This window comes from Hypomesus nipponensis, chromosome 21 (genome assembly GCF_054491055.1).
Source record: "Hypomesus nipponensis isolate SF chromosome 21, ASM5449105v1, whole genome shotgun sequence".
Classification (NCBI taxonomy): domain Eukaryota; kingdom Metazoa; phylum Chordata; class Actinopteri; order Osmeriformes; family Osmeridae; genus Hypomesus; species Hypomesus nipponensis.
This window is the reverse complement of record NC_140381.1, coordinates 2,602,501-2,628,604: the sequence shown is the minus strand read 5'-3', so window position 1 is coordinate 2,628,604 and position 26,104 is coordinate 2,602,501. Positions and strand designations below refer to the sequence as shown.

At 46.2% G+C, this 26,104-nt stretch overlaps 3 protein-coding genes across 3 annotated transcripts in view; 2 read left to right on the top strand and 1 right to left on the bottom strand.

The window, feature by feature from the left end:
• Positions 1-945: 945 nt before the first annotated feature.
• On the bottom strand, positions 946-2,234 carry LOC146237428 (HLA class II histocompatibility antigen, DO alpha chain-like). Its single transcript, XM_084685872.1, has 3 exons — positions 2,225-2,234; positions 1,431-1,712; positions 946-1,078 (listed from the first exon to the last, which is right to left on the bottom strand). The coding sequence occupies exons 1-3, from the start codon at positions 2,232-2,234 to the stop codon at positions 948-950; spliced, it is 423 nt and encodes a 140-aa protein (XP_084541998.1). The 3' UTR covers positions 946-947.
• A 9,763-nt stretch (positions 2,235-11,997) lies between these two features.
• On the top strand, positions 11,998-20,564 carry LOC146237427 (uncharacterized). The gene is made up of 11 exons (XM_084685469.1): positions 11,998-12,141; positions 13,775-13,885; positions 14,242-14,394; positions 14,573-16,409; positions 16,710-16,763; positions 16,961-17,909; positions 18,099-18,296; positions 18,612-18,696; positions 18,889-19,010; positions 19,110-19,264; positions 20,015-20,564. Exons 1-11 carry the CDS (start codon positions 12,061-12,063, stop codon positions 20,113-20,115), a joined length of 3,846 nt encoding a protein of 1,281 aa, XP_084541595.1. The 5' UTR covers positions 11,998-12,060; the 3' UTR covers positions 20,116-20,564.
• A 484-nt stretch (positions 20,565-21,048) lies between these two features.
• Positions 21,049-26,104, top strand: part of ogal (O-GlcNAcase like) — a 7,281-nt gene continuing 2,225 nt past the window's right edge. The window contains exons 1-12 of the mRNA XM_084685497.1: positions 21,049-21,507; positions 21,778-21,829; positions 22,003-22,100; positions 22,437-22,567; positions 22,893-23,064; positions 23,288-23,386; positions 24,058-24,197; positions 24,331-24,490; positions 24,779-24,883; positions 25,184-25,446; positions 25,575-25,749; positions 25,976-26,061. Of these exons, the coding sequence (XP_084541623.1) occupies positions 21,435-21,507; positions 21,778-21,829; positions 22,003-22,100; positions 22,437-22,567; positions 22,893-23,064; positions 23,288-23,386; positions 24,058-24,197; positions 24,331-24,490; positions 24,779-24,883; positions 25,184-25,446; positions 25,575-25,749; positions 25,976-26,061 (1,554 nt within the window). The 5' untranslated portion in view covers positions 21,049-21,434. The remainder of the gene's footprint in view (positions 21,508-21,777; positions 21,830-22,002; positions 22,101-22,436; positions 22,568-22,892; positions 23,065-23,287; positions 23,387-24,057; positions 24,198-24,330; positions 24,491-24,778; positions 24,884-25,183; positions 25,447-25,574; positions 25,750-25,975; positions 26,062-26,104) is intronic.

Genomic DNA, 26,104 nt, shown 5'->3' with positions numbered 1-26,104 from the left:
AGGAAGGAAGAAAAATATTAAGTAACACTGATGAGAGAAGGAGAATGAGGAACTGGCCTGAAACTTAAATCACGTCTGAAGTGAATCCAAGCTCTTTGGCTTTACCTGTTGTACAAGGAAGATGGATGTTTGCTTTTCTGAAGTATGTGTAAACTGTGGTGGGCACAGTACTGGCATCAGATTCAAGGTTGGCAGAGATGTAGGTTCCTCATTTCTCAGCCACCAGTGAGTTCTGTGAGTGACAGCCATCTAATTACACCGATGAATGAGAGATAGGGGGGAGAGAGAGACACACACACACAGACAGAGTGTACACACTGAGTGTATATGTATATATACTGTATTTATAGGGTTAGGGTTTTGGCTCAAACATTTCCTTTGGCAAGCCGTTAGAACACCAAAATTCTGGTCACAAACACACTTAATGAGGTAAGGATTTGATACATTCTGGGGTTCGTTAGTGAACCAGCAGAGGACAGACCATAATAAGGCAGAGTCCGAGGGAGAGAAGGAAAGAGGGATGAGAGAACAGAAAATATAAGCTTTCTTCCCAAATGTCTTTATTCATTACAACAAATACATTCATACATAGAGCCAGTGTGTTCTACAGTGACAGAAAACAGTTTCAAAAAGCTTTGTTGACACCGATTGCCCAGGACGAGGATGAAGATTCCAAATCAAGACCTTCTGATTATGTAACCATTTTTCAACTTTCAACTTTATTGATTCTGCTTACCTTTGAAGAGGAGGAATGTAAATAATTTTGAAAGGAAACATTGAGTTTATCTCAACACTGCAGCATGTGTCCAAATAATTAACAAATCATATTCTTCCAGTGTGCCTTTCATTAAAAACAATGTTAACTCATAACAATCAAGGCAACACTTTCAGAACACAGTTACAGAACACCTACTCTGCAGACATGGAGCACCAGTTGAAAAAATACTTTATTGACGCTGTTTGCCCTTGACAAAGAGGACTGTTCCTGCAGCCACTCCCACCAGCCCCACAGTCAGACCCACCCCACAGAACACAGCAGGACCCACGCTGGGACGAGACACAGGAAGCACCTCCAGCTCTGAGAAGGAGGGAGGGAGGGAGGGAGGGAGGGAGGGAGGGAGGGAGGGAGGGAGGGAGGGAGGGAGGGAGGGAGGGAGGGAGGGAGGGAGGGAGGGAGGGAGGGAGGGAGGGAGGGAGAGAGAGAGAGAGAGAGAGAGAGAGAGAGAGAGAGAGAGAGAGAGAGAGAGAGAGAGACGGAGAGAGAGAGGGAGAGGGAGAGAGACAAAGACAGAGAGAGGACACAGGACACAGGCATTAGCAGAGAACATGATCAGGTAAACCACAATCTTGAATCAAAGTGTCGGCTAAACAAAGAAAACTTACACACACAAGTACAAGGCAAGGTGAGCTGCACCAGCAGCAGGACTCACCCCAGGTCCTGGTCAGAGGAGCATCCAGCGCCTGGTGCTCCACAGAGCAGGTGTACACGTCCCCCTCTTCAGGGGTGAAGTCCAGGGTAGCAAACATACGGAAGGAGCCGTCATCACTGGGGAGGTAGCGCCCCGTCTGGGTGCCTTCAGTCACCTGCTGGAGGTTCCTGATCCACCTGACTGTGACAGGGGGAGGGTAGAACTGGTCCACCAGGCACACCAGAGTGTTGTTCACGCCCACTTCCTCATAGTGTTTGGGGTACAGGGTCACCACTGGGGGATCTGTGAGGGGGGGAAGACTACGTATAAATGATATATATAGATATATTCTCAGAGAGGGTAGTTGTATTTATATATGTAAGTATAAGTGGAATTTATAGAAGAACCTAAGCTATTGTACATTACATTACATTTAGTCATTTAGCAGACGCTCTTATCCACAGCGACTTACAGTAAGTACAGAGAGGGACATTCCCCCCGAGGCAAGTAGGGTGAAGTGTCTTGCCCAAAGACACAACGTCATTTGGCGCAGCCAGGAATCGAACTGGCGACCTTCAGATTACTAGCCCGATTCCCTAACCACTCTGCCATCTGACTCCCAGTAGTTGTAAAACAAGTTAAATATTACACTTGTACAACTCCTTACATTTCAGACAAAAAGACCTACATGAAGTTGACTATAACTTTGTGACACCTACCTTCAGTTTCTGGCAAGTCAATTCCTCCATTTATGTTGTTATATTCTTTCCTGCATTGCTTTGTGTGTTTGACCGCGTCAATGTAGCACTGCTCACATTCAGGCATTTTTATTTCCTCTGGCAACAACGACACTGCTCGTTGTTTTTCAAAATCTATAAACCCCAACCCCATGTCATCCAACAGGAAATCCTCCATGTAGTTCCAGGAGTTGGAGCATGCACGTAATCTCGACGCTGAATGTTTGACTGTAAAGGGAGAAGCACAGGACAAAATCACCCATTAGTACAATACTACACTACATGGAGACATATTTAGACACATGGATATTTAAGGTCATGTTTTGATGTTGTACATTCCCTCTGGAGATAAGAGTAGCCATCTCGGAGACACCCTGTTTACAAAGTAGTCTGTTAACAGAGTAGCCAAATTTATCCTTACTAGCCTTGTTTAGCTAGTCTATTGGTTTGCATGGTCAGGGTGTGTAGGGGTAGCCTGGTCCTAACCAGACTGTCTCGTATATTTCATTTGTACAGAGTCGGCGCTCGCTCCATTGACAAGCGTTGATCCTCTCCCAGGACCTCAAGTGGGAACTGAACATTAGCTCCCTCACCAAGAAAGCACAACAGAGGATGTACTTCCTGCGGGAGCTGAAGAAATTCAACCTGCCAAAGACAATGATGGTGCACTTCTACACAGCCATCATTGAGTCCATCCTCACCTCCTCCATCACCATCTGGTACGCTACTGCCAAGGACAAGAGCAGACTGCAGCATATCATCTGCACTGCTGAGATGGTGATTGGCTGCTATCTGCCTACCCTCGAGGACCTGCACACCTCGAGGACCATGAGGCGAGCGAGGAAGATTGTGGCCGACTCCTCCCACCCTGGACACCCCCTGTTCCAGCTACTCCCCTCTGGCAGAAGGCTGCGGCCCATCACCACCAAAACCTCACGCCACAAGAACAGTTTCTTCCCATTCGCTGTTGGCCTCTTCAACAAGGCCAAGGGCTCACACTGACTTTAATCACTATCTGTACAATGTCACCTTGACAGCGTGCCATATTCAGATTTGCACTGTTACACTGACATTCTACCAGAAACGTACATTTCCACTTCAAAAAATCTTTGATTTTATTTTTTTATATATGAACATTAATGACATGTCAAACTATTACTCAGCATGCTAGCTTCCTAGTATCAAAACTGATAGCTTGTAAACAAGGCATTTCAGTAACCTTTTTAGACATGTTATGACCAACAAAACCAACTGGTTTTCCAAAACGTTCATTATTTTCTATGATATTTTAGTGTGACAGCGACTGACCCTGTAGCTTGTCCTCCTCAAAAAAACATGCAAAAACAAGCTTTAAATCATATAAGTAAGCTAAAACTCATCTTTATCAGTGTCAGCATCAGGGGCGTAGCCAGAAAAATATTTTTGGGTAGGCCTAGATAAATATGGATAGGCATCTTTTCAGTTTTTTTTACTTATTTAATTTGCGATGTGCACCCGGTGCATACTTATTCGGAGATATTTTTCGTTTTTGGGTAGGCCTTAGAACAAATTGGGTAGGCCTGTGCCTACCCAGGCCTACCCGTGGCTACGCCCCTGGTCAGCATCAACTCAGTCAAATTATGTCACATCCTCTGAGTCATAACCTTAGAGGCATATTGCAGTCTTTTTATGTCGTTTTTTATGTAACGTGACAGGACTGACCGAAAACATGAGGACAGTTGTAAAATACAATTTATTTGTAGAATTTCTGTAGCATTTAATGTATTTCATCAATTAATGTGAATGATAACAACTAAAACTTTTCATTAATAGTGGGGGGTTTTTAAATAACAATTTTCAGAATAACAAAATTATGGATGATGCAGTTAAAATTTGTCTGAGGACAAACCATTTTTCAGGATATATAATTTTCTAAAGTGTTTTTAATTAAGAATAAAACATCCAAGGACCTAATAAATTACATATTCCTTTAAAGCACAACTCACAGAAATCACCCATTTAGAAATGTTTGGGTCAGTTTTGGATTATACAAGTTTTATTCACTGTAACATATAATATACGTTTCTGGTAGAATGTCCCATTTGTATTTTTATATTGTATATTGTCGCCATTTTATATTTCATGTTTCATATTCTTTATGTTTATTCTTAATTTTACATACTTCAGCCCCTTAGGATTAGTGAGACTTGGTACCTTTAGTTTAGGTAGACCACATATTTAAGATAAGACATATATGTTGAATGAATACACCTTCCTGCCAAGTTAATTCCTTGTCTGTGCAAACTTCCATGGCGATTAAAACCCCTTTCTGATTCTGATTCTGAAAAACTGCCCGAAAAACTCAATTGAGAAGAGATGGAAGAAACCTTGGGGGAGCATTTCAGTGAGGGATCTCCTCCTCCAGAAATGGTTGGCGAAAGAAAGATGCAGAACACAGGCTAAACATAGTCATACATCAAGAAAAGTAGAACATAGAAATCCAGAGTTCAATTCGGATCAGAGTTGGTGAAGTTTAAGCAGTGGAACACACAGGGCTGGTGGAGTGTGATCGGTGCGGCGTCATTACAGGACAGCCAGAATGGATGCGTAACTTTGTGAAGTTCAGATCGGTTACCAATTCGACACGCGGTAGAGCTCTTACCTTGAGAGGACACAGAACCGAACAGTAGCAGCAGAACCCAGAAAACTGAAGAGATCATTTTCAAACTGCTTCCGTTAACGACGACATTCAGCTAATATCCGAAAGAGAACTGGTCAAACTGGTTATTTTATGTTTGTAATTTCCTCCTACTAACAATAGTGTCTCTGTGTTGGAAAACTGCAGGCTAGCATATCTTTCCTCAGTCATGTCAACTTATTATCTTATTCTTTGTGCGTTATTAGCAGGTATAATTGGTAAGTAGAACTGAATTTATTCTAGCACATTTAATTGATGATGAGGTCAATAAATAAGACATTTATACTGCAGCAAAAAGTAAAGGCAGCAGGCTCAAAATGTTATTTTAGTGTCTTACAAACAAATAGGTACTAGTTATAATAACTGAGTCGTTGTGTTTCTTAATGGTTACCCCAGACACACGGTGCACTTGGATGCAGGGGTGTGATCAAATAAAATAAATAATACAAATATAGCTGCAAGCAGCGATGCGGGTTCCTCCGCAAAATGGCAAAATATTATAAACATGTACACTGTAGAAGATCGAGACTTGGACAACAAGAGAGCCAAACTACTTCATGTTTGGCCAACAACAATAGGCTGAACGGGAATTTGAACTCATGAGCATAAGGTTACAAGTCAGTGTCTCTAGCCTACACACCAACCGCTGTGCATTTATGATTAGTATGGGCTGATTATTAACTTTCCATAGGTTATTGAAACTCGTCTTCAGTTGATCTCTTTCCAGACTCTCAGTCAATGCACAACTAACAATAGTCATGTGGGCAACTGGGCTACGGCAGAGCTCATATTCAACTCCTTGCGAGAACAGCCTGTGACAGGACAGCAGCCGACTCTCTGGTCTCTTTTGACATGTCGCACTGCATGGTACCCAAGGGTGCTGACGCTGATTATCTAGCTGTGGTCAGCTTTGGGACAAAGGTTAAGAAACAGTTGACATTTCAAGGTGAAATTGCGCATGGTATTTCAGAAGGATATCTGTCTGTTTAACTAAACAAGTAATCAAAATTATGACAGGCCAAAACACTATCTAGATTCGAACCTGTGACCTTGCACTTCACAGGACACTGTTTTAACCCATTGAGTTACCCGCAAGGATGAGTATATGCGGTAAGTTTTTGTATACAAAAAGAAAGGTGTTTCTCCTGTAGCAGATTGTTTAATTCGGCACAAGTTTAAACAGCTGTAATTCAATGATCTTTTGACATATCAAGGTGAAATTGTGCATGGTACTTCAGAACTATGTCATCCTGTTTAACTAAACATATACTCAAATTTAAGACAGACTGATACAGTGTGGTTGGATTCGAACCTATAACGTTATACTTTGTAGGTCACCGTTCCAGCTCGTTGAGCTATACTTAGTGTAGAATATTAAGTTCAGTTACTGTACAAAAAAGTAAGCTGTTTTTCATGTGGTAAGCGTTGTTATATTAAGCCAATGTTGACATGACATGTTGACAACAGCTCTAATTCAATCATATTTTGACATACCAAGGTGAAATTGTTTATGGTACTTCAGAGAGATGTCTGAGGATCAATGTACTTCATTCGAGCTAATTCGGTTTTAAATCTGACACTACCATACGTAGACTACAAGTAGCTAGCTACTGTGGTGAACCTGGCTTGTTTTGCAGTGGTGTACAGTCTCGCTAAACAGATGATTGGAGTGTTGTTATTGGCTCAAATAAACACTCATTGCTATGTTTTACAACCAGCGGATTGACCGGAACACTAGAAACCGTTCTGTCCCCCAAAAAAACTGAGCCATTGCCAGATCAGGAATCTTGCCATGTTCAGTCATCAACTGGATAAGATGTTTCTCCAATGGCAAGCTTTGTCAGATTTGGTCCCAGCTCAAACAGCTGTAATTCAGTCATATTTTTACATATCAAGGTGAAACTTTTCAGGGTACTTCAGGGTGGAGTAATCTTAAAGCCTATTGGGTTTGAAAAACCATCATTCATCATGCAACCACTCTGAAAAGTGGACATTTGGGTGTGGCGCCCCCTATGGTCTGATGTGGGCCAGTCTGTGTTTGGGCCGTAGTTGTGGCATGTTGTATCAATATGCTAAATTTCAAAACTTTTTACCAATGTGTTCATGAGATAAATTACAAGAATAATAATAATAATACCAACAATTACAATAGGGTCCTCCTGACGGAGGAACCCTAATAAATAAACACAATTGGCGGAGACTCGAAAGAACATTATAGTGAAAACAGAGCCAGAACACGGTCCGTGTACTTAGTGGCCATTCGTTTTTGTAATTTTCAAACCACTTTGACAAACGGAAAATATGACCTATAGTTTTGGAACAACGGCTTCTTTTGGGCTGTTTTAATTAAATAACCATATCAAAAAAGGTTAACAAACCTTTCTGTGCAAGTAACCCTCTCTCTCCCCACCTAAATTACCTAACACTTTCAGCTCTGTTGTGTAGTGCAAAATTATCGTTAACAAAATGTAATCATATTCATGACTAAACGTAAGTTTTCAGGGGGGACACAAGACTCCCCAGCAGATTTCGTCTCCCCCAATGGTGACTCCGTGGCTACGGCCTTGGTGCCAGGGGATAAGGGGATCTGTGGGGCTCCACCCCTAGATCTGGAGTTACCTCCATGACCATTGTAATCATGAACGAAAGGTATCAGTTCATGTGTTCATATCAAATGGAATCAATACATGATGGTGGATTGAATTAAACTCCTTATTTAAGGAATAAGGTACAAGAGGCATAGGCTACTGAAGCGTTAATAAAGTATGTGTTCAAGAAGGAAACACTGTCAGCCAAACTAAGTGGGCAAACTCCCTCTCAACCAATCAGAATGCTTGATTTCATCTACCCATATTATAATCCTTATTAAGTCCTTATTAAGGGTTGATGTGTTAAATATGAATGCATAATTGGTTCCTTCTGAGTTGTGTATTAGCCTAATGATTGCTCATTAATTTGTTTCATGTTGTTTAAGCACGAATGAACACTTATTAATGCACCATTATTATAAAGTGTTACCAATTTTGTTTTATCATGATTTAGGCTAAGTCTTATCGAATCTGCCAGCCACCGTGCACTGAATCATCCTCTCTGTTTGCAGATTGTCAGCTATACAACATCAAAGAAACCTGTCATTTTAACTCCAGTGATGTGGAACTAACTGTCGACTATGTCTTCAACAAAGTAACGTTTTTGGATTACAGAAGTAACGCTAACAGATTCACTGGATACACACAATATGGGAGGAAGATCGCAGACCAATGGAACATCGACGTACTTGCACACATGCAGGAGTTGGTTGACAAAGACTGTTCGTTTGTTTCTTTAGTCTACCATGAGATACTGGACCAATCATCTGACATATTGGGTGAGACGCATAGAAATAGGCAAGCAAATTTACATTCACATTCGAACTAAACGAACTCCCTGGCACGTAGACAGTGGGGTTGTGGGTTGTTATCGGTTGTTATTAATTTAATCTAATTTAATCCGGTGTATTGGAGCAGGGAAACATCTAACACATGCAGGACAGCGGCCCTCGAGGACCAGGATTTGACACCCCTGGTCTAGGAATTCACACTGACCGTTTATTCTGTGCATGCTCTCAACTGCATCCTAGTGCACGCAGACACACGTTACAATATGATGTCACTGCACAGGCTTTTTTGGTGGCCACATTGGTTTGGTTTATTTCAGACAAACAACTTAGTTTCACACAGTTGAGCTGGCAAACAAAAGCATATTTACAGCAGTCTGAAACAGGTGTAGGCTGAAGCTCATGCTTATAATGCCTACCCTTTATGAAAATATCTCATATCTTAATAAAATAAATAGAAATAAGTATTGTCTTACATCATTATTATAGTGACAATCAGATCTGAACAGAATACAAAAACATTCATATTTCTTATGCAATAGAGTTGCACAATCCAAATACAACAAAAACAGCTTGTTCTTTAAATTGTTTCATATAATTTCATTGCATTATTTTTAAATAGTTTCTTTAACTTACTAAAGGTCCCACATATTTGTTGTTCCGCATGACAGCTGTTCCATAAATGTACACCTGTAACAGAAATACAATGGTATTTAGCATTGGTCCTCACTTTGTTCTTTTTGAATATACAAGATCCCCTTAAGTCATGTTGGCATTCTCTGTCTGTGAACAACCCTTGGATACTTTCTGGCAACTGATGTTTTTTTTTATTGGTACATGATTAGTAATGTTTTTAGTTCTACTAATTCTTTACATTTTAGAGCCTGCAATTCAATAAAAAGGGAGTTTGTTGGCTCCCTATAGGTGGTTTTCTTTACTATTCGTATGGCTCTCTTTTTATTTTAATTTTAACATGGCTTTGCTACTTATATGATCAAATATGCTTACCAAATCTTAATAACATGTTTGTTTATCCAAATATATGAAATAATATAATGTTTCATCATCTTGTAGCCAAATTCCCAAAGGCTCCTCTGTCTTCAGCGGAGCCCTCGGTTCATCTGAGGTTAGTGGCCCCACACCCCAGCAGCAAACACACCACCGTGCTGAAGTGCAGCGCTTACAGGTTATTATTTATTTGGACGTACATTAAAACATTTTGATCTACATTTGACCTACAGGTCAGATCCCTTTATTTTGGTGTAAAAAACGTTTTGGATCTACACTTAATTCATTTAGCAGGAGATTTATCCAAAGTGACTTTACACATATACTGTAAAGTACAGCACAAATCAAGGATCATAAGTCCATGTATAGTCCCTTATTTCCTGGTGCCCAAAACCTAACAGTAAGATATTATAATTACTATATTATTAAAATAAAATAAAAATTTGAAAAAGTATGCTGTTGCGAGAATTTCATTTCATTAACTAATCAATTAATTTACTGACTGTATCATTGCACTAACATATCCTTACCTCATATATCTTTATCCCTTGGTCCTCTTGATTCTCAATCAATTGATTTTTTGGCCATTCAACTGATTGGTTGATCAATTCACCAATCAATCGCTCCCCTCTGATCCACCCCCAGATTCTTTCCTCAAGAGATCCAGGTGACGTGGACGAGGAGTGGGCAGGATGTGACATCAGACAAAGTCACATCAGACATCGTATCCACCGAAAAGCTGAGTGATGGCGACCTCCACTTCCAGCACCACTCCTACCTGGAGTACACACCCTCACCTGGGGAGGAGGTGTCCTGCATGGTGGAGCACGCCAGCCTCCCTCACCCCAAGATCCTCCACTGGGGTAAGATAACCTTAGAGATAACCTAAGATAAGATAACCTTAGAGATAACCTAAGGTAAGATAACCTTAGAGATAACCTAAAATAAGATAACCTGAGATATCCGCCTCTAGCTCTGGGGTAAAATAACCTGAGATTATCCCTGCCCCTATCCTCCTCTGGGGTAATAAAACCTGCCCCACATTAACTTCTGCTGAACCATTATGGATCCAGCATTACTCAATGACAGATTCTTGGTTGTAGAATGTTTTGAAAGAATGTTGATCGTAGAATGTAACAATAGAAGGCTGAGAGTCTCTCTACATTCTGTAGAACCCCCAGATCCCTCCATGGCCGTGTCAGAGAGGGTCCTGCTGGGGATAGGAGCGTTAGGTGTGTTCCTGGGCCTGGTAGTGCTCACTGCAGGCAGCCTGTACTACAAGAGGAGGCCCAAAGTTGAGATAGAGACGCCCTCAACTGTTGATCTGCAGAGCACACAAGACTCAAACTCAAACATGGATGAGACTACGGATCAGGAAGCTTGCATGTGATACATTCTTTTAAATCATTTGGTTTTTATTTTGTGTTTGTCTGGCAGGCATCAACTGTCAAAGTTTATTTTATAAGTTGGGGTTAATAGGAATTGACACTGCACTTCATAAAATGTATGTTTAAAATAATCTTAATCGGGCACTGTGTGTTTGTATAATCATCTTGTTTTGATTTTATGATTACTTTTCTAACTTTGAAAAGGTTATTCATATGCTGATACCTTTACTGTAATAACGGATTTCACATATAATTTTGGTGGGAAATTAACTGGGGAATAATAATCAATACCTCCACCCATGGATCAGTTTATGATACCTGCACTTTTCATCCTGCACTCAGTAGATTTAAAGCACTCTAAAAATAAAGTTTTCCATCGCTGTTGTGGTGTCCCATTTCTTAGTTTTATATTGACGTGTGACATCACGTCATCCTGCCACTAGATGGCGCACTTGGGCAGGAAAGGTGGTGACAGAGAACGTCTAATATAGAGAGAACTGCCACTCTCGGGAAACTTCCGGGTTCTGAACTGGTTGAAGTTCCATGTGAGGGCGCTAACGAGCGACTGCAGAATGAATGGAGGTCTATGGAGCTCTACCCCTAAAAATCCACTTTTCTCAGGATATAATTTTTTGTCTTGTAATTTGAATTCTGAATTCGAAATACACACTGCTGGCTGTTGGATTGTTTTAAAGTCGCTAAAAAAGCAGTTTTGGCTTGCTAATGTTGTTGCTAATGTTGCTAATGCTCTGACATTCTGATTCCGCTTCGGATGCCATCAAGCGGGAGCTGTGGTCGTATCTGTCCTTCACTAACCAATCAGCATTCATTAGCAGAATGCTAGCGTGTTATGGGCAACAACGACTAACCATGTAAGAAATCAAAAGGACATAAGTACTCGTTAATTCAACTGTCGACCTATAATCCATGTTGAACATGCACAAACTACAATCAAATCGGAGATTTTTCAACGACAATCAGGCGAAAGAGACAAATTTAGCCGTTTAGCTCCATAGACTCCCATTCAACATGCACTTGCTCGCGATCACCCCCAGTGGAACCCCCAGTGCAGCCAAATTCGGTACAATGGGGCTTAATAGGGAGTGGCAAGGCTCTCCTTAAACAGGCTCTGGTGGTGATTTCTGCTTCAACTTCTGTTTGACGGCTCAATGAAAAATACTGTCTGATTGCAATTTATATCGCTCCATGTTGTTAAAATTGCCATTGTTAAAAGTAAAAAGCTTTACGTGGACGTGAAGTTAATCTTGGGAGTTTCTCAAAACGGGCCTAGCATTTATGAACGTATCTGATCCCCGGTCAGTTCTGGGTTCGTTTCTCTCCCGGTCCATGCGCTCTGATTCCAACATGATAACAGATCCTGGATCAGCAGCTAAGCGCTCGTCGTGGCAGAGACCACGTGTCTCACTCACCAGCCGCTGAATGAAGCCATGTGCGTGACTGCAAGATGGCGACGCGGTGGGGAGGAAAAGAGGAGAATATAATCACAGGCAACACCGAATTTCTGGTCACAAACACGCTAAATGAGGTACGGATTTGAAATATATTAGGGTTTTTTTGTAACACGAGACAGAAAATAATTTTTGCCCAGTCTCATTTGAGCTATTTGTAAGGCTTGAAAGAGGCCATCACACACGCGGTACTAACACGTGGAAATGGTCATGGCAGCTAGCTAGCACATTAGCGTACAGACATATGGTTAGCCTAGCTTGCTAGCCATCTGATAATCTCCGATGCCAGCGCTTTTCCTCGAGTTGTAAAATTACCTTTCACATATATAACTATAACTAATATTAGTAATATTTTCATGTTTTTAACGTGCGTTTAAATTGTAAATTTTTGCGTTTTCCAAAATCGAAATTGTGAAAAGGCGTTTTCGTACCTAGCTAACATTAGCTGTAAGCGTACACTCTGTACTTTAAGCGTTCTGTCCTGAGCCATGCGGAAGCCAATATGATCAGCTGTTAAAAGGACTGTTGGTTTCTCCCCGGGAGATCCACAATCACTTTGGGTGGTGACGCTTACTAATCACATATCTGACATCCGTTACACAGTTAAACTAACATGACAAATTGTAGCGTATGTATGTTGTGGAATGCATAAAACTTCGATGGCAAAACTATTGCAACTTGTTTGCCGGATAGCTAGCGGAACCAAACCACGTCCCTGACAGTGTCTGTCTTTCCAATGTAGCTAAACCACCCGCCAAGTTTGCCAAGTTAGACAAGAAAACATGATCATCAACAACAATATCCCAACGGCAGACTGTCAAGTACACTATTATCCTAGTTAGTCTAGTAAGCCCTTGACGTTGAAGTCAGTCGGAATTCCAAACTAGTATGGTTTGTTCTCACATATGATATAATGTCGTATTTTATCCATGTATTTTATGAACGTCCTCCAGTAAAGAATAATGCAGACTAGAGATATTGTATGTGTGATCTCTTTATGATAGTCAGGGTAGTCAGATGGCTGAGCGGTTAGGAATCGGGCTATTAATCAGAAGGTTGCTGGTTCGATTCAGGCTGAAGGCACTTCACCCTACTTGCCTCGAGGGAATGGCCCTGTACATACTGAAATATTAAGCATGGACGAATTCTGCATTACTCTCATAGTACTTGCAGTCAGACACCGTGCAATATCAACACACCTATCCAACTCAATATGACTATGACATCATTGTGATCTTATCAGTTTGAGAAAGGGTGTACAATCACACACACACAGGCGACCACTAAGCTACATCTTGGTTGGAGGTTCAAATCCCCCCGTGCTTTGCTTTATAGTTCGCTGAATGAATGTATTATTATTATTATTACATTTTCATCCACTCCACCAGAGTCTCTTGTTGGTCTACATACATAAAGTAACTTGGAGTGTATCACAACATTCTGTTTTTGTGATCATCATCAGCATATCGAGGTTAAGAGGTCAAAAAACATAAAAGAAGCTCAGAGGAGAGAAGTGGAGTTAAGGAGAGTATTGAGACCCAGCCCCTGGGCGATAGATCACATGACAACATCATGTGACTTTGTGTGCGCACGAACGTTCCAAATCCCGAGTAAATAAACTACCGTGTTCTCTTTCCCTCTCTGTCATCATGTCCCTGTTATCTCTCTCTCTTTCCCTGAACCATGTCCCTCTTCCTCTCTCGTCCCCAGGCTGTGCTGGGGAAGGCGGAGGACGATGCGAGGCGTGTGGAGATGGACCCGCGCTCCTGTCTCGACTCCTCCATCCTGGCCATGTTTGAGGACTCCTCCTCACCAGCAGAGGTCAGTAGAGTTCACAGGTCAACACTACACACGGCTACACAATTAATTGTGCAAGGTTATAAAGTATATCCTTTAATGTGACATTTTAGTTTTAATCAGTTTTAATTATTTTGCTTGTATAACCATTTAGAGTATTGCTATATCCATTGCCTTTAGAAAGTTCCCACGTAAAATCTTTTCCAAGAGCACAACCACAAGTGTGACTAAAAGTTCTCCTCTGGTTGAGCCTCGATCTCTCTCAAGGATAAAGGAACACAGCCTACACCTTGTTTCCATGACTACCCCTCTTCATATATGGCCTCTTTCTAACGGTGTCCCTGTGAACGTCCGTCTCCCCCCCCGTCCCGTCCCCCCAGGCCAGGAGCAGGGTGGAGGAGGAGAGTGAGACCAGCCTGCTGTGTGCTCTGACAGAGATACTGGACAGTGTAGGAGATGAAGCCCTGTCTCCCTTCGACAGCCTGCCAGACTCCGCCCTGCTGTCCGGCCGCCGATGCAGGGACAGCCCTCCGGTGAGTGTGTGTGTGTGTGTGTGTGTGTGTGAGAGAGAGGGTGTGTGTGTGTGTGTGTGAGAGAGGGTGTGTGTGTGAGAGGGTTTTTTTGTGAGAGGGGGTGTGTGTGTGTTCATACTAACCCTAGAGAAAGAATTAAAACAAATGTTACCATTATCTCTTTCTTTCCTGGTTGAAGGTGGTTATTAGTGAGAAGCTCACGAGTTCTGCTACCGCACCCAAACCGACCAATGAGGGGCCGCCTCCCTCACCTCAACCAATAGAATCAGGATCACAGAGAACGGAGGCGGAGCAGGAAGTATTCACCTCCGCATCATTGGTCAACCTGGTGAGACTCATGCACCCCTACTGTCTCCGGGTGTGCCTGGAGGAGGAGGGGAACAGCTGGGTCACCGCCCCCAGGAGACAGGCCTTCCCTTGGGGGGAAACAAGTTTGGATCACAGTGTACCCCTGGAGGGGGAGATCTGGCGGTACGAGAAGCCGACGGACTCCGTCGACAGCGACGAGGAGATTGACGTGGACGTTTCCGACGACGACAGCCCGGCGAAAAAGATGAAGAGAGACTGTGAAGAAGAGGAGGGCGGTAGGAAAGGTGGAGAGAGAGACGGAGGCCAGGTGAAGACTCTGAGAGGGGTGTTGGTGAAATCGGACGAGGACAGCGCCAGGAGCCAGACCGCCAAGGAGAAGAAGAGGGTGAGCTTCGCCCCGGTCCTGGTGACGTCGTACCAGATACCGGCAGCAGAGGAACCCGACTTGAACCAGCTTCCGGACCTCAGTGAGCTCACAGACGGACTCGTCGCTCCCATCACCGTGACAACAACGACATCCCCCCCCAAAAAACCCTCCTCCTCAGAATCCTCCGCGAAACCGTCCACGGACGACGGTAGCGGCCATGGTGATTTGTCGGAGGTTGCGTTGCTTCCTGCGCCTGGAGGCGACCCCAAGCCCAAACCTCTCAGCCTCCAGCAGTACAGGCAGCTCCGGCAGGAGAAGAGACTCCCCCTGGTGGAGAAACAAGGGAACTACACCACCAGATGGCCCTCGCTCCCGGAGACACCCAAAGAGCTCACACCCATCCCCTGTCTGCGTGGGACCGGACCTCACAAACCACCGGGTCACCACGTCACATCTGGCTCAGACGGGATTCGAACCCATGATCACAAACGGGACGTCGGCGGGTTCGGATCTGAAGTCGACAGGACGAGGAAGGCTTTGTTTCCCGCCAGGCCGATTGTGCAGCTCAAAGCTGTCGAAACTACGAGCAGCAAAGACGCAGGCGTCCGTAAACCGAAGCGAGTGAGGGTCGGGATTAAGACGAGGGCAACATTGCCTGCGACTGTAAACCAATGTAATCCCACACCGGTAGCGGGTGTTACCCAGATTAAGACGAGTCAAGAGAAGAGATCCAGTCCCGACAAAAGGTTGCTATTGGTCAGCAGTGATCCTCCTAATCCCGTCCTCGTTCCTTTGTCCTCCGGCCGTCCCTCCGTCAATCCGTCCGACCAACCTCCACCGTCCACCCTCCCCTCCCCGGTGCCCGACCCCAAAAAGATCTTCTGTAACCGGGATCCCAATCTCAAAAGCACCAGCCTCCTCCAGGAGATCCAGAAAACGTTTTCCAAAGCCCATCTTCCAAAGGAACTTTTAACCACCAACTCCCCCACTCCGAGTTCAACTGTTACACCAAGTCCAACTGTTACACCCACACCTACACCAATCAAACCCAAAGCAGAGACTTGTAAGCAACCACAACAACAGTACTACACTCACAGCACAAGAACAAAACTTGAATATTTACCAAAGAGGTCACAGCTTCTTTACGACGCCTCCGAGACCAGCCAAGCCCAGGTCCATACCTCCTGGCCCTCCATCACGCCCCCCAGCCCTGCCCAAACCCTCAGCCCAGAGGAGGAGACTGCAGACGGGACACAGCTCAGGACCGCTCCCCCTGGTCCTCCATCCACCACCTCCACCCAGGGAAGCTTCGTCACACAGGCCCATGTCTGTGATTCAGGTAAGCAGAAGAACTCCATCTCACACTCGATCGAAGGAGTATCCCATAGCTTTACGTTTGAGTGATTTAGACGTCGCCTTGTTGTGTATAGAAGGAACAGCAGAGGTTCAGGAGAGAGGGTGGAGGAGAGAAGAAAAGATGGAAAAGCTAAACAAAATAAACGTCAGAGCTTGGAAATGCTCTTTCTGGATTTTGCAATACGATACTCGCAATTCTGTTGCCTTCAACCATGTTAGGGTTTTTCCTAATGAGGTTGTAGTTTTTCTCCTCATGTCCTTATTCTTCTTCTCTGCTTTGCAGGTATAGAAGCTACAGATCTGACCAGCCTGCTGGAACAGTTTGAAGAAACACAAGGTGCAACTAATCACAATGTCTACAAACAACAACTTAAAAATAAATACAAGATGAATAAATAACTTTCCACAATGTTTGGGTTGAGATAGAGCTATTTCTGTCCCCTTTGTGGCCTTGCCTGGCTTGTTCACTGATGTGAATTTTGTTCATTGTTTTGACCTTTTTCCTGACAATGCCATTTTGTCATCCTTTTACAGCCAATGAGAATAACCCAGAGGGCCAGACCCCCACACCACTAGGGGGCAGCACATCAGCACGGCCCCTTTCGAAATCAGAACCAGAACCCCAAGGTGTTCCAGAACGGATTAGAACGCCAGAGTCTATTCTATCTCCCACCATGGAACACTTTAGAACTCAGGCTTCTGGAGTTCTGGAAGCTCTCGGGATTCCGGAACAGCTCTTCGGAACCGTAGACGACACCACCACCCCGGAACCCCTCAGCGATGAGATCATTCTCGACGGTCGGGCAATCGTCCCTGCTTCACAGCGTTGGAAACCCCTTGCCCCCGCAACCCCCCAGAAGAAACAGCCGGCGTCCCCCAAACTCCCCCTTCCCAAGGCCATCCAGATCATTGACCCCCGACCCCTGCCCGCCAGAAAATCCCAAGCTAGCCCCTCCAAGCCCGCCGCCACCCCAACCACCTTCCAGATTCAGATAGCTGTGTCTGTGTCCTCTGACCATGACTACTGCGCTTGTCAGGACCAGCCAGCAGCTAATGCTACAAAGTGCAACAAAACACAAGCTGCGGGTTACAATGCTAGCGCTAACTCTGCCACCAAAAGACTGAGCACAGTGCTTGACGCCATAGCTAACAGTACGTTAAACAACGTACAGCTGCAGGTGCGGAACACAGCCCTGGGCAGCAGAACGGCAGAATCTGCCTTTGTCTCAAGCTGCAGCGCCACCCCTAGGTCGGAGGCCGGCACTGCCATGGAGGTTCAGGAGGGGGAGGGGTCTAAGCCGTGCAGCCCCTCGCCGTCTCCCCCTCGCGCCGGGAGAGGGAGGGGGGAGACGAGACGGTATCGGGGGAGTTCTCCTCACTCAGACTCCAGGTCTCCCCTCTCCTGCTCCTCCTCCTCTTCATCCCCCTCTTCCACTGGCTCGTCATCCTCTTCGTCCAGGTCTCGCTCGCCTCGGAGGAAGAGGTACGCATCAGTTCAGGATTATCGTCTATCGTTTTATTTATCAGAAAATGAGGTGAAGTCATTAAAATACCAACCCTTTTTCTCTGTCTGTCTATCTTGCCTCTCTCTCTCGTTTTCTTGTCTCTTTCTTGTCTCTCTCTCGTCTCTCTCTTGTCTCTCTTGTCTCTCGTCTCTCTCTTGTCTTTCTAGGTTCCGTCCCAGGCGTTCTGAGAGCAGCTCCTGCTCGTCTTCTTGTTCCGGTTCTCGTTCCCCCACCAGACCCTACCGGATGCCCTACTCCAGAACCCGGCCCAGAAAGTCCCGCTCCAGGACTGAGTCCTGGTCCAGGTCTCGGTCCAGATCCCCCGCACGACGCCTGCCCAGAGGCAGAAGGAGAGACATCTACAGGTTCGCACCCCCCCCCTATCTCATTGGATAAAAATGTATTATCAATATGAAGAAGTGGGGGTTTTGCTTAACTTTTGTCGATAAAGCTGGATGAGGATTGAATAAGTCAAGGTGTCTCGTCAGGGGTATACTTTGCTCTCTTCTTCTTCCCGGCAATTGATCTCTCTCTCCCTCTCTCTCTCTTCTGTCTCTCTCCCTCTGTTTCTCTCTTCTCTGTCTGTCTCTCCCTCTGTCTCTCTCGCCCTCTATCTCCCTTTCTCTCTCTCTCTCCCTCTCTCCCTCTCTTTCTCTCTGTCTCTCTCCGTATCTCTCCAGCCCGACGTACCATCCGACCAGCATCACTGAATCCAGGAAACGGAAACGACAGCAAGACCTGAACATCCAGAAACTCGAAGCCATAGTGAGTTCAGAAAACATTTGAGCAACTAAGAGTTAAACCTCTGCACTCATTTGTACATGTTTTACCAAGGTGTCAACAGGACGCATTTGTTGAGAAAGGTTGCCACTACGGCACTCTCTGACACGTCCTGTCCTTATTCAAAACAAGATGGCCGCTGAAGCTTCTCCCTCTTCTTCTGTGGTGTGTGAGCAGGACGAGCGCAGGGTGGTGTATGTGGGCCGCATCAGGAGGACCATGACCCACGAGGAGCTGAGGGAACGCTTCTCTCTGTTCGGAGAGGTGGAGAACTGCTCCCTGCACTTCAGAGACAGAGGGTGAGACACACACACACACACACAGGCACACACACACACAGGCACACACACACACTTGCAATACTGACGTGACCCTGCCTGCGTCTGCGGTTCCCACAGCGACCACTACGGCTTTGTGACGTTCTACAACATGGAGGACGCGTTCTCCGCCATCGAGAACGGCACCAAGCTGCTGAGGCGACCCGACGAGCTGCCCTTTGACCTCTGCTTCGGGGGCAGGCGGCAGTTCTGCAAGTCCGGCTACGCCGACCTGGGTGAGAGCCTCTTGATTGGTCGACTCGAAAACTCGTTCTCTGGGCGGTAACAGATCTTCATGTGATTGGTCGTCTCGTCTGGTAACCAGTCGAATTAGAGATGGCTTGGATTGAGAATTGGTTAGGATTGTGGATAGATGATAATGATCAATTATGCACAGGTTGTCTCTCAAGGGAGGTAGCTAGCTGTTGTGCTTTTCTCAGAGCAATTTTGAGTCGGTCGTGTCTAGTTTGGAAAATCATTGCTTGTTTCCCTCCCAGGGGAAAATAACAAAAAAAGACCAGAAATCATGAGAAGATATCTTGTTTGTTTGTTTTTTTGTTTATTCACATTTATACAATGATAAACAATATAAAAATACAAAAGAAGAAAAAAGAAAAAAAACATGCAGGTGGGGCCAGAAAACTATGTGTTTTTTTGTGGGCTCCACCCCAGAAGCTAAATAGTCAATATTACACATTACTTATACAACTACATTTTCCAAGATAAACAAATGAAATAAGTCTAAATGTTACCATAATTATCTATATGAATTATAAGTTAACTACACTTGTGAAACCAAAGTGAAAACAAAAGATAATCTTGCTGCATTCCTGTGAAATTCTGCCTTATGACACCATTACTACTCTGATCCTACCCCCTCATCCCCCTCCCTCCCTCCCTTCCCCCCCCCCCCTCCCCCCATGACCATTTGGAATCGTTGATGTCACGTCACCATGGTGACCGTGTGTTGTTGTTGTCTTTTCTAGACTCTAACCGGGATGTGGACCCGCCCCCTGCCCCAAACAGGCTGGGAGAGCTGGACTTTGACTCTCTCCTAAAGCAGGCCCAGAAAAACCTGAAGAGATAGGGGGGGAGGGGGGGAGGGAGGGAGGTGGTAAATATTTTCCTCAAGGTTCAAGAGGTAGCAGGAGAGAAGTGAAGAAGGAATCACAGAGGAGTTAGGTTTCAGATATACCTCAGAACTTGTAAATGCTTTTTCTGTTTCTGAAGTTGATGTTTTTGTGTAGCACTATATCTGCAATTATATTGCTTATAGCATTGAATTAAGTCACTTTTTTACGTTGTTGTGTTATGCAATTTAACTAAATCTTTGCTGTTAAGATTTGTGATGCAAAAAATGCAAAATTATTGTGGACACCTTGTAAATATTCTCTTTTACATAATTACTGACTTCATTCATATCCTAATTTGCGTCCTGTGCCCTATGTAATGTGTTTGGTTCATAAAGTGCTTTTTCCCAAGTTTTGAATGGAAAATATTACATTATATTTTAATAAATAAAACTGGTTGTTTAAATTTGCTGCTTCATTTCTTTCAATAGATCATTTAACACGTAGCTGTGTTTCCCTGCTCTAACACACCTGATTCAAATAAACGAGTCGTTATCAAGCTCTGTAGAAGCCTGGTAACTAACATGCAGTTGAATCAGGTGTGTTGGAACAAGGAAGGAAATCTAAAACATGCAGGGCAGGGAGGACCAGGATTGGGAACCCCTGATCTAAAACATGCAGGACAGGGGTTCCCTGAGGACCAGGGTTGAAACCACTGCTCTAAACTTTTTATTTGTAAAACGGGTTCCTTTAAGATAAATAATGTAGTGTCCCTTTAAGACGCTCAACGTAGCCAACCCGGTAGTCCCTCAGGAAGACACGCACGATTGTCTTTTGGACATTGATTTTGATGTTAATTGAACAGTCCGAGCAATTTCCTGTCTTTATCTTCATGGCCTTTTAAAGTCCTGTTGTATTCAGTTCTGGTGTGTTTGGTTTGGTTGTAGGTTATGGGTCAGGGGTTATGGGTCAGGGGTTATGGGTATTTCCTGTCTTTATCTTCTTTACTATATCAATATGCAACAGAGTTTTATTGTGCTGGATTCTGAGCAGGGGAGTGGATGTGCAATTCGCTATCAATAAAACAAAGTTGTGCGAAAGTTATTGCCGATACGCACGCACAAAGCGCCCACACGATTGGCTTGTTGATATGTAACCCAAAGTGTACCTTTAAAAGATAACGTCATTTATTCTCCGAGCTAACCAGAGGAAAGCGTATTATGCATGCCTGACAGATCATCGGATACCACGCATCGCGCATCATTATCATCAATATTACCAAGCCGAAAACGGAACAACCTTAGAAAGTATATCGGCGGGACCTCTTGAGAAAACCATGCCGAAGCCAAGCGCCTCGCAGGGGGGATTGGAAGCGGGGAAGAGGCGATTCATCAGCGGGGTGGTGGAGGGTGAGTGATCGAGGGTGGTCGAACAAGAACTCGCGGAGAGCTGCTCCACAAATGTGTTACACGAGGAGATTGCTATAATTATCAGCCACTGGAAGTTATGACGCGAAATCAAACAAATCAATACAACAACACAGTTAATAGCTACGTCATTACGTTGCGTCCTTAGACTTTTTTTTATTTATTTTGATAAATTGTCTTAATTTGTATTGGGTAAAGGCAACCCTATGGGCTAGAGAAGTATCAACCTAACGTGACCTTTGCTTCATGCAGGGTTTTACGGGCGCCCGTGGACTATGGAGCAGAGGACTGAACTATTCAGAAGGTAAGAAACTGTTCAGACATCACTGACATTTTGATACTAAATGCAAAAACGGGTTTCCAGATTTTGAATCTAGTACTCTCTGTCTCTCTCTCTGTCTCTTTCTCTATTTCACTCTCTCTCACTATTCCACTCTCAATTCCTCTGAATACCCTGTCCTCCTTCCTCTTTCACAGGGAGCAGAAGTGGGGGTTAAACACCTACCTCTATGCCCCTAAAGATGACTACAAACACAGGATGTACTGGAGAGACCTGTACACCCCACAGGAAGCTGGTGAGGACTGGTATTCTCCCTCCCTCTCTCTTCACTCTCCCTCTCTCTCTCTTTACTCTTTCTTTCTCCCTCTCTCTGTCAATCACAATCTATCTCTCTCTTCACTCTTTCATTCGCTTTCTGTCAATCATTCACCCTCTCTCTCTGCCCCTCACTCACTCAAACATACACCATCTACATTCTCCCAACCCTAATGCTTTTAATATGTTATTTGAGACTAATCTAAATATCATAAACCTTGTTTATGCTGTTTTGTTGCATAGGAAATGGTGTTTATGGCTCCAATACGTCTTATCAGTAGTAGCCATCTCTCTGTCTGTCTCCCTCCCTCTCTAGAGCAACTCAAAGCGCTGATATCTGCTGCAAAGCAGCACCATGTGGAGTTCATCTATGCCATCTCCCCCGGTCTGGACATCACCTTCTCCAGCTCCAGAGAGGTGGCCACCCTTAAGAGGAAACTGGACCAGGTCTGTTCCGGAACAGAGTGGGTGGGGTCAGGGTTCTAGAACCCCGCGGTTCTAGACCGTGGCAGGGGTTCTAGAACCCGAAAGGATAATGGGGGTTCTAGAAATCCGTCTGAAAAGGTTTCGCCGCAAAGAACGGCATCATCTCCCCCCCCTCTTCCTCCCCTCCCCCCTCCCCCCCCTCTTCCTACCCTCCCTCCTCCTCCCCTCCTCCCTCCACCTCCTCCTCCCCCCTCTTCTTCCTCTCCTCTTCCTCCCTTCCCCCTCTTCTTCCTCTCCTCTTCCTCCCTTCCCCCCTCCACCTCCTTCCCCCCTCCTCCGCCCCCAGGTGCTGGGTTTTGGCTGCAGCTCCTTCTCTCTGCTGTTCGACGACATTGAGACGGAGATGTGTCCTGCAGATAAGAAGACCTTCAGCTCCTTTGCTCACGCCCAGGTCTCTGTCACCAACGAGGTCTACCTGCACCTGGGGGAACCAGACACCTTCCTGTTCTGTCCCACAGGTCAGAGAACACCCACCACCCGACTAGAACCCTGCAGAACCCAGCTGATCGAATCTGATGGAATACCTCCAAGTTACGCTGAGGATTAGCGTAAATTATAATTCTTATAATTTACATAATTACATAATTTATATAATTTATTTATTACATATATAATTTTATTTTTTCTGTGCGTGTGTGTCTGTCTGTGTGTGTGTGTGCGTGTGTGTGTGTGTTCTCTCAGATTACTGCGCTGCGTTCTGCACTCCTAACGTGTCCCAGTCCTCCTACCTCCAGACCGTGGGAGAGAAGCTGCTGCCAGGGGTCGACGTGCTCTGGACCGGTACGGAAACCCCTGACCCATAACCCCTGACCCATAACCCCTGACCCATAACCTACAACCAAACCAAACACACCAGAAATGAATACAACAGGACTTTAAAAGGCCATGAAACAAAGACCAAAACATATCAAGAGAATACTTCTCTCCCCCTCCTCCCCCTTCCCTCTCTCCTCTGCCCCTCCTCACCCCCTCCCTCTCTCCTCTCCCCTCCTCCCTCTCTCCTCTCCCCTCCTCCCTCTCTCCTCTCCCCTCCTCCCTCTCTCCCCCTCTTCCCTCTCTCCTCCTCCCCTCCCTCTCTCCCCCCCTCCCTCTCTCCCCCCTCCCTCTCTCCCCCCTCCCCCTCTCCTCCCCCCTCCCTCTCTCCTCCCCCCTCCCTCTCTCCTCCTCCCCCCTCCCTCTCTCCTCCTCCTCCCCCCTCCCTCTCCTCTCCTCTCCCCCCCTCCCTCTCTCCTCCTCCCCCCTCCCTCTCTCCCCTCCTCCCCTCCTCCCTCTCTCCTCCTCCTCCCCCCTCCCTCTCTCCTCCTCCCCCCCTCCCTCTCTCCCCTCCTCCCCCCCTCCCTCTCTCCTCCTCCCCCCTCCCTCTCTCCCCTCCTCCCCTCCTCCCTCTCTCCTCCTCCTCCCCTCCTCCCTCTCTCCTCCTCCTCCCCTCCTCTCCTCCTCCTCCCCCGCAGGACCCAAGGTGGTGTCCCACATCATCTCCGTGGCGTCCATAGAGGAAGTGTCCTCGGTGCTGCGGAGACCGCCGGTCATCTGGGACAACATCCACGCCAACGACTACGACCCCCAGAGACTCTTCCTGGGGCCGTACAAGGTGTTCCGTCAGGGTTCTTTCAGGGTTCCTTCAGACCCATAAAAGTGTATAAGGTGTACCTTTCCAGAACGTTCCAACTGTCATCTTTCAACAACTTCCTCCTCTGACCTCTGACCTCCGTGACCTTCCTAAGGACCGGCCCGTGGAGCTGATCCCCAAACTGAGGGGAGTTCTGACCAATCCCAACTGTGAATTCTACCCCAACTTCGTAGCCGTCCACACCCTGGCCACTTGGTGCCGGTCGGGGGCAGGAGGGGCAGGCGGGGGAGGCGGAGCGAGGGATGTGGACATGAGTGAGTGAACAGTTACCCCATGACTGTCTGGTTTGAGAGTGGAACATCCTCCTGTCTATTGTTCCATCCCCCTCTGACACATCCTTCCTTCCCTGTTTCCCTCCAACCTTCCCTTCTCTCCTCTCCTCCCCTCCTCTCCTCCTCCCTCTCTTATCTCCTTCTACCTCCTCCACCTCCCCCCTCCCCCCTCCCCCCTCCCCCCTCCCCCCTCCCCCCTCCCCCCTCCCCCCTCCCCCCTCCCCCCTCCCCCCTCCCCCCTCCCCCCTCCCCCCTCCCCCCTCCCCCCAGGTGAGGAGGGCCCAGGGCAGGAGTCCTCCTTCTGCCCCCAAAGAGCTCTAACACTGGCCCTGACTGACTGGCTGCTAGAGTTCCTCACCAACGACCAGGCTGGAGGTACGAGCTATCACGCACACAGCACTGACATGGATACATACATGCTACAGCACAGACTGTACTGTACAGAACATGCTTGGCATATGTACATGCATGTAGGAAACACGTGGATTCACACATACTGGTAATGCTTGTTTGAATGTGTGGAACTTTGATTTAGTTTGTGTCCATTTTATTTGCGGGTTTAATCTGTGTGCAGTTAAATCCCTCTGGCATAGGCAGGATCAGACTACTGTAGATGGTTTACTGTCACAGACTGACACACACACACACACACACTCTCCCCCTCCTCCCGCCCAGGCCCCCACCCTACCTCCCGCACCCTGAAGAAGGACTCCTCCGATGAGCCCATGCAGACCGAGGTGGGAGACCCCGTGCAAGTGCCGGGCCCGGGGGAGAACCCGCTGTACACGGCAGAACCGCTCACCCTGGAGGACCTGGTTCTGCTGGCGGAACTGTTCTACCTGCCCTACGAGCACGGGCCGCGGGCCAGAACCATGCTGGAGGAACTGGACTGGCTGAAGAACCACAGCCAGCCGGCAGGAACGGGGAAGGACAAGCAGGTGAGGGAGGAGGGGGAGGGGGGAGAGGGGTGGGAGGAGGGAGGGGGTTTATAAAAACATTAAATAATAATCAAACATTTGGAAACTCCCTCCCTCTCTCTCTTCCCCTCTCTCTCCCCCACTTGCAGACAGAAGAGTGGAACTCGAGGGCCGATCGTTTCGACAAAATGTGCGGCGCCGTGGTCCAGATGTTTAACCGCCTGTCCAACGCGCCCAACAGGAGCATCCTGTACGACCTGTACAACTACATCTGCGACATCAAGAGCGGCGTGGGCCTGGCGCGCGCTTACGTCAAAACCCTGGGTAGCTATGACATCACAGTACGAGAGAACACTGGGTAGCTATGACATCACAGTACAAGAGAGCACTGGGTAGCTATGACATTACAGTACTAGAGAACACTGGGTAGCTATGACATCACAGTACAAGAGAGCACTGGGTAGCTATGACATCACAGTACAAGAGAATGCCTGTGTCAGAACCCTGGGTAGCTATGACATCACAGGACATCATCCTATTCCCTCCACAGGGGGGCGTGGTCGTCCCTCTGCCCAGCTGATGAACAGCGACCCAGAGCCCTGGGGGTTTAGAGGAGGGCTGTCTGGGGAGTTCCAGGTACTTTCACCCTGGCGGTGCTCTCACACCCCTACACCCCCCT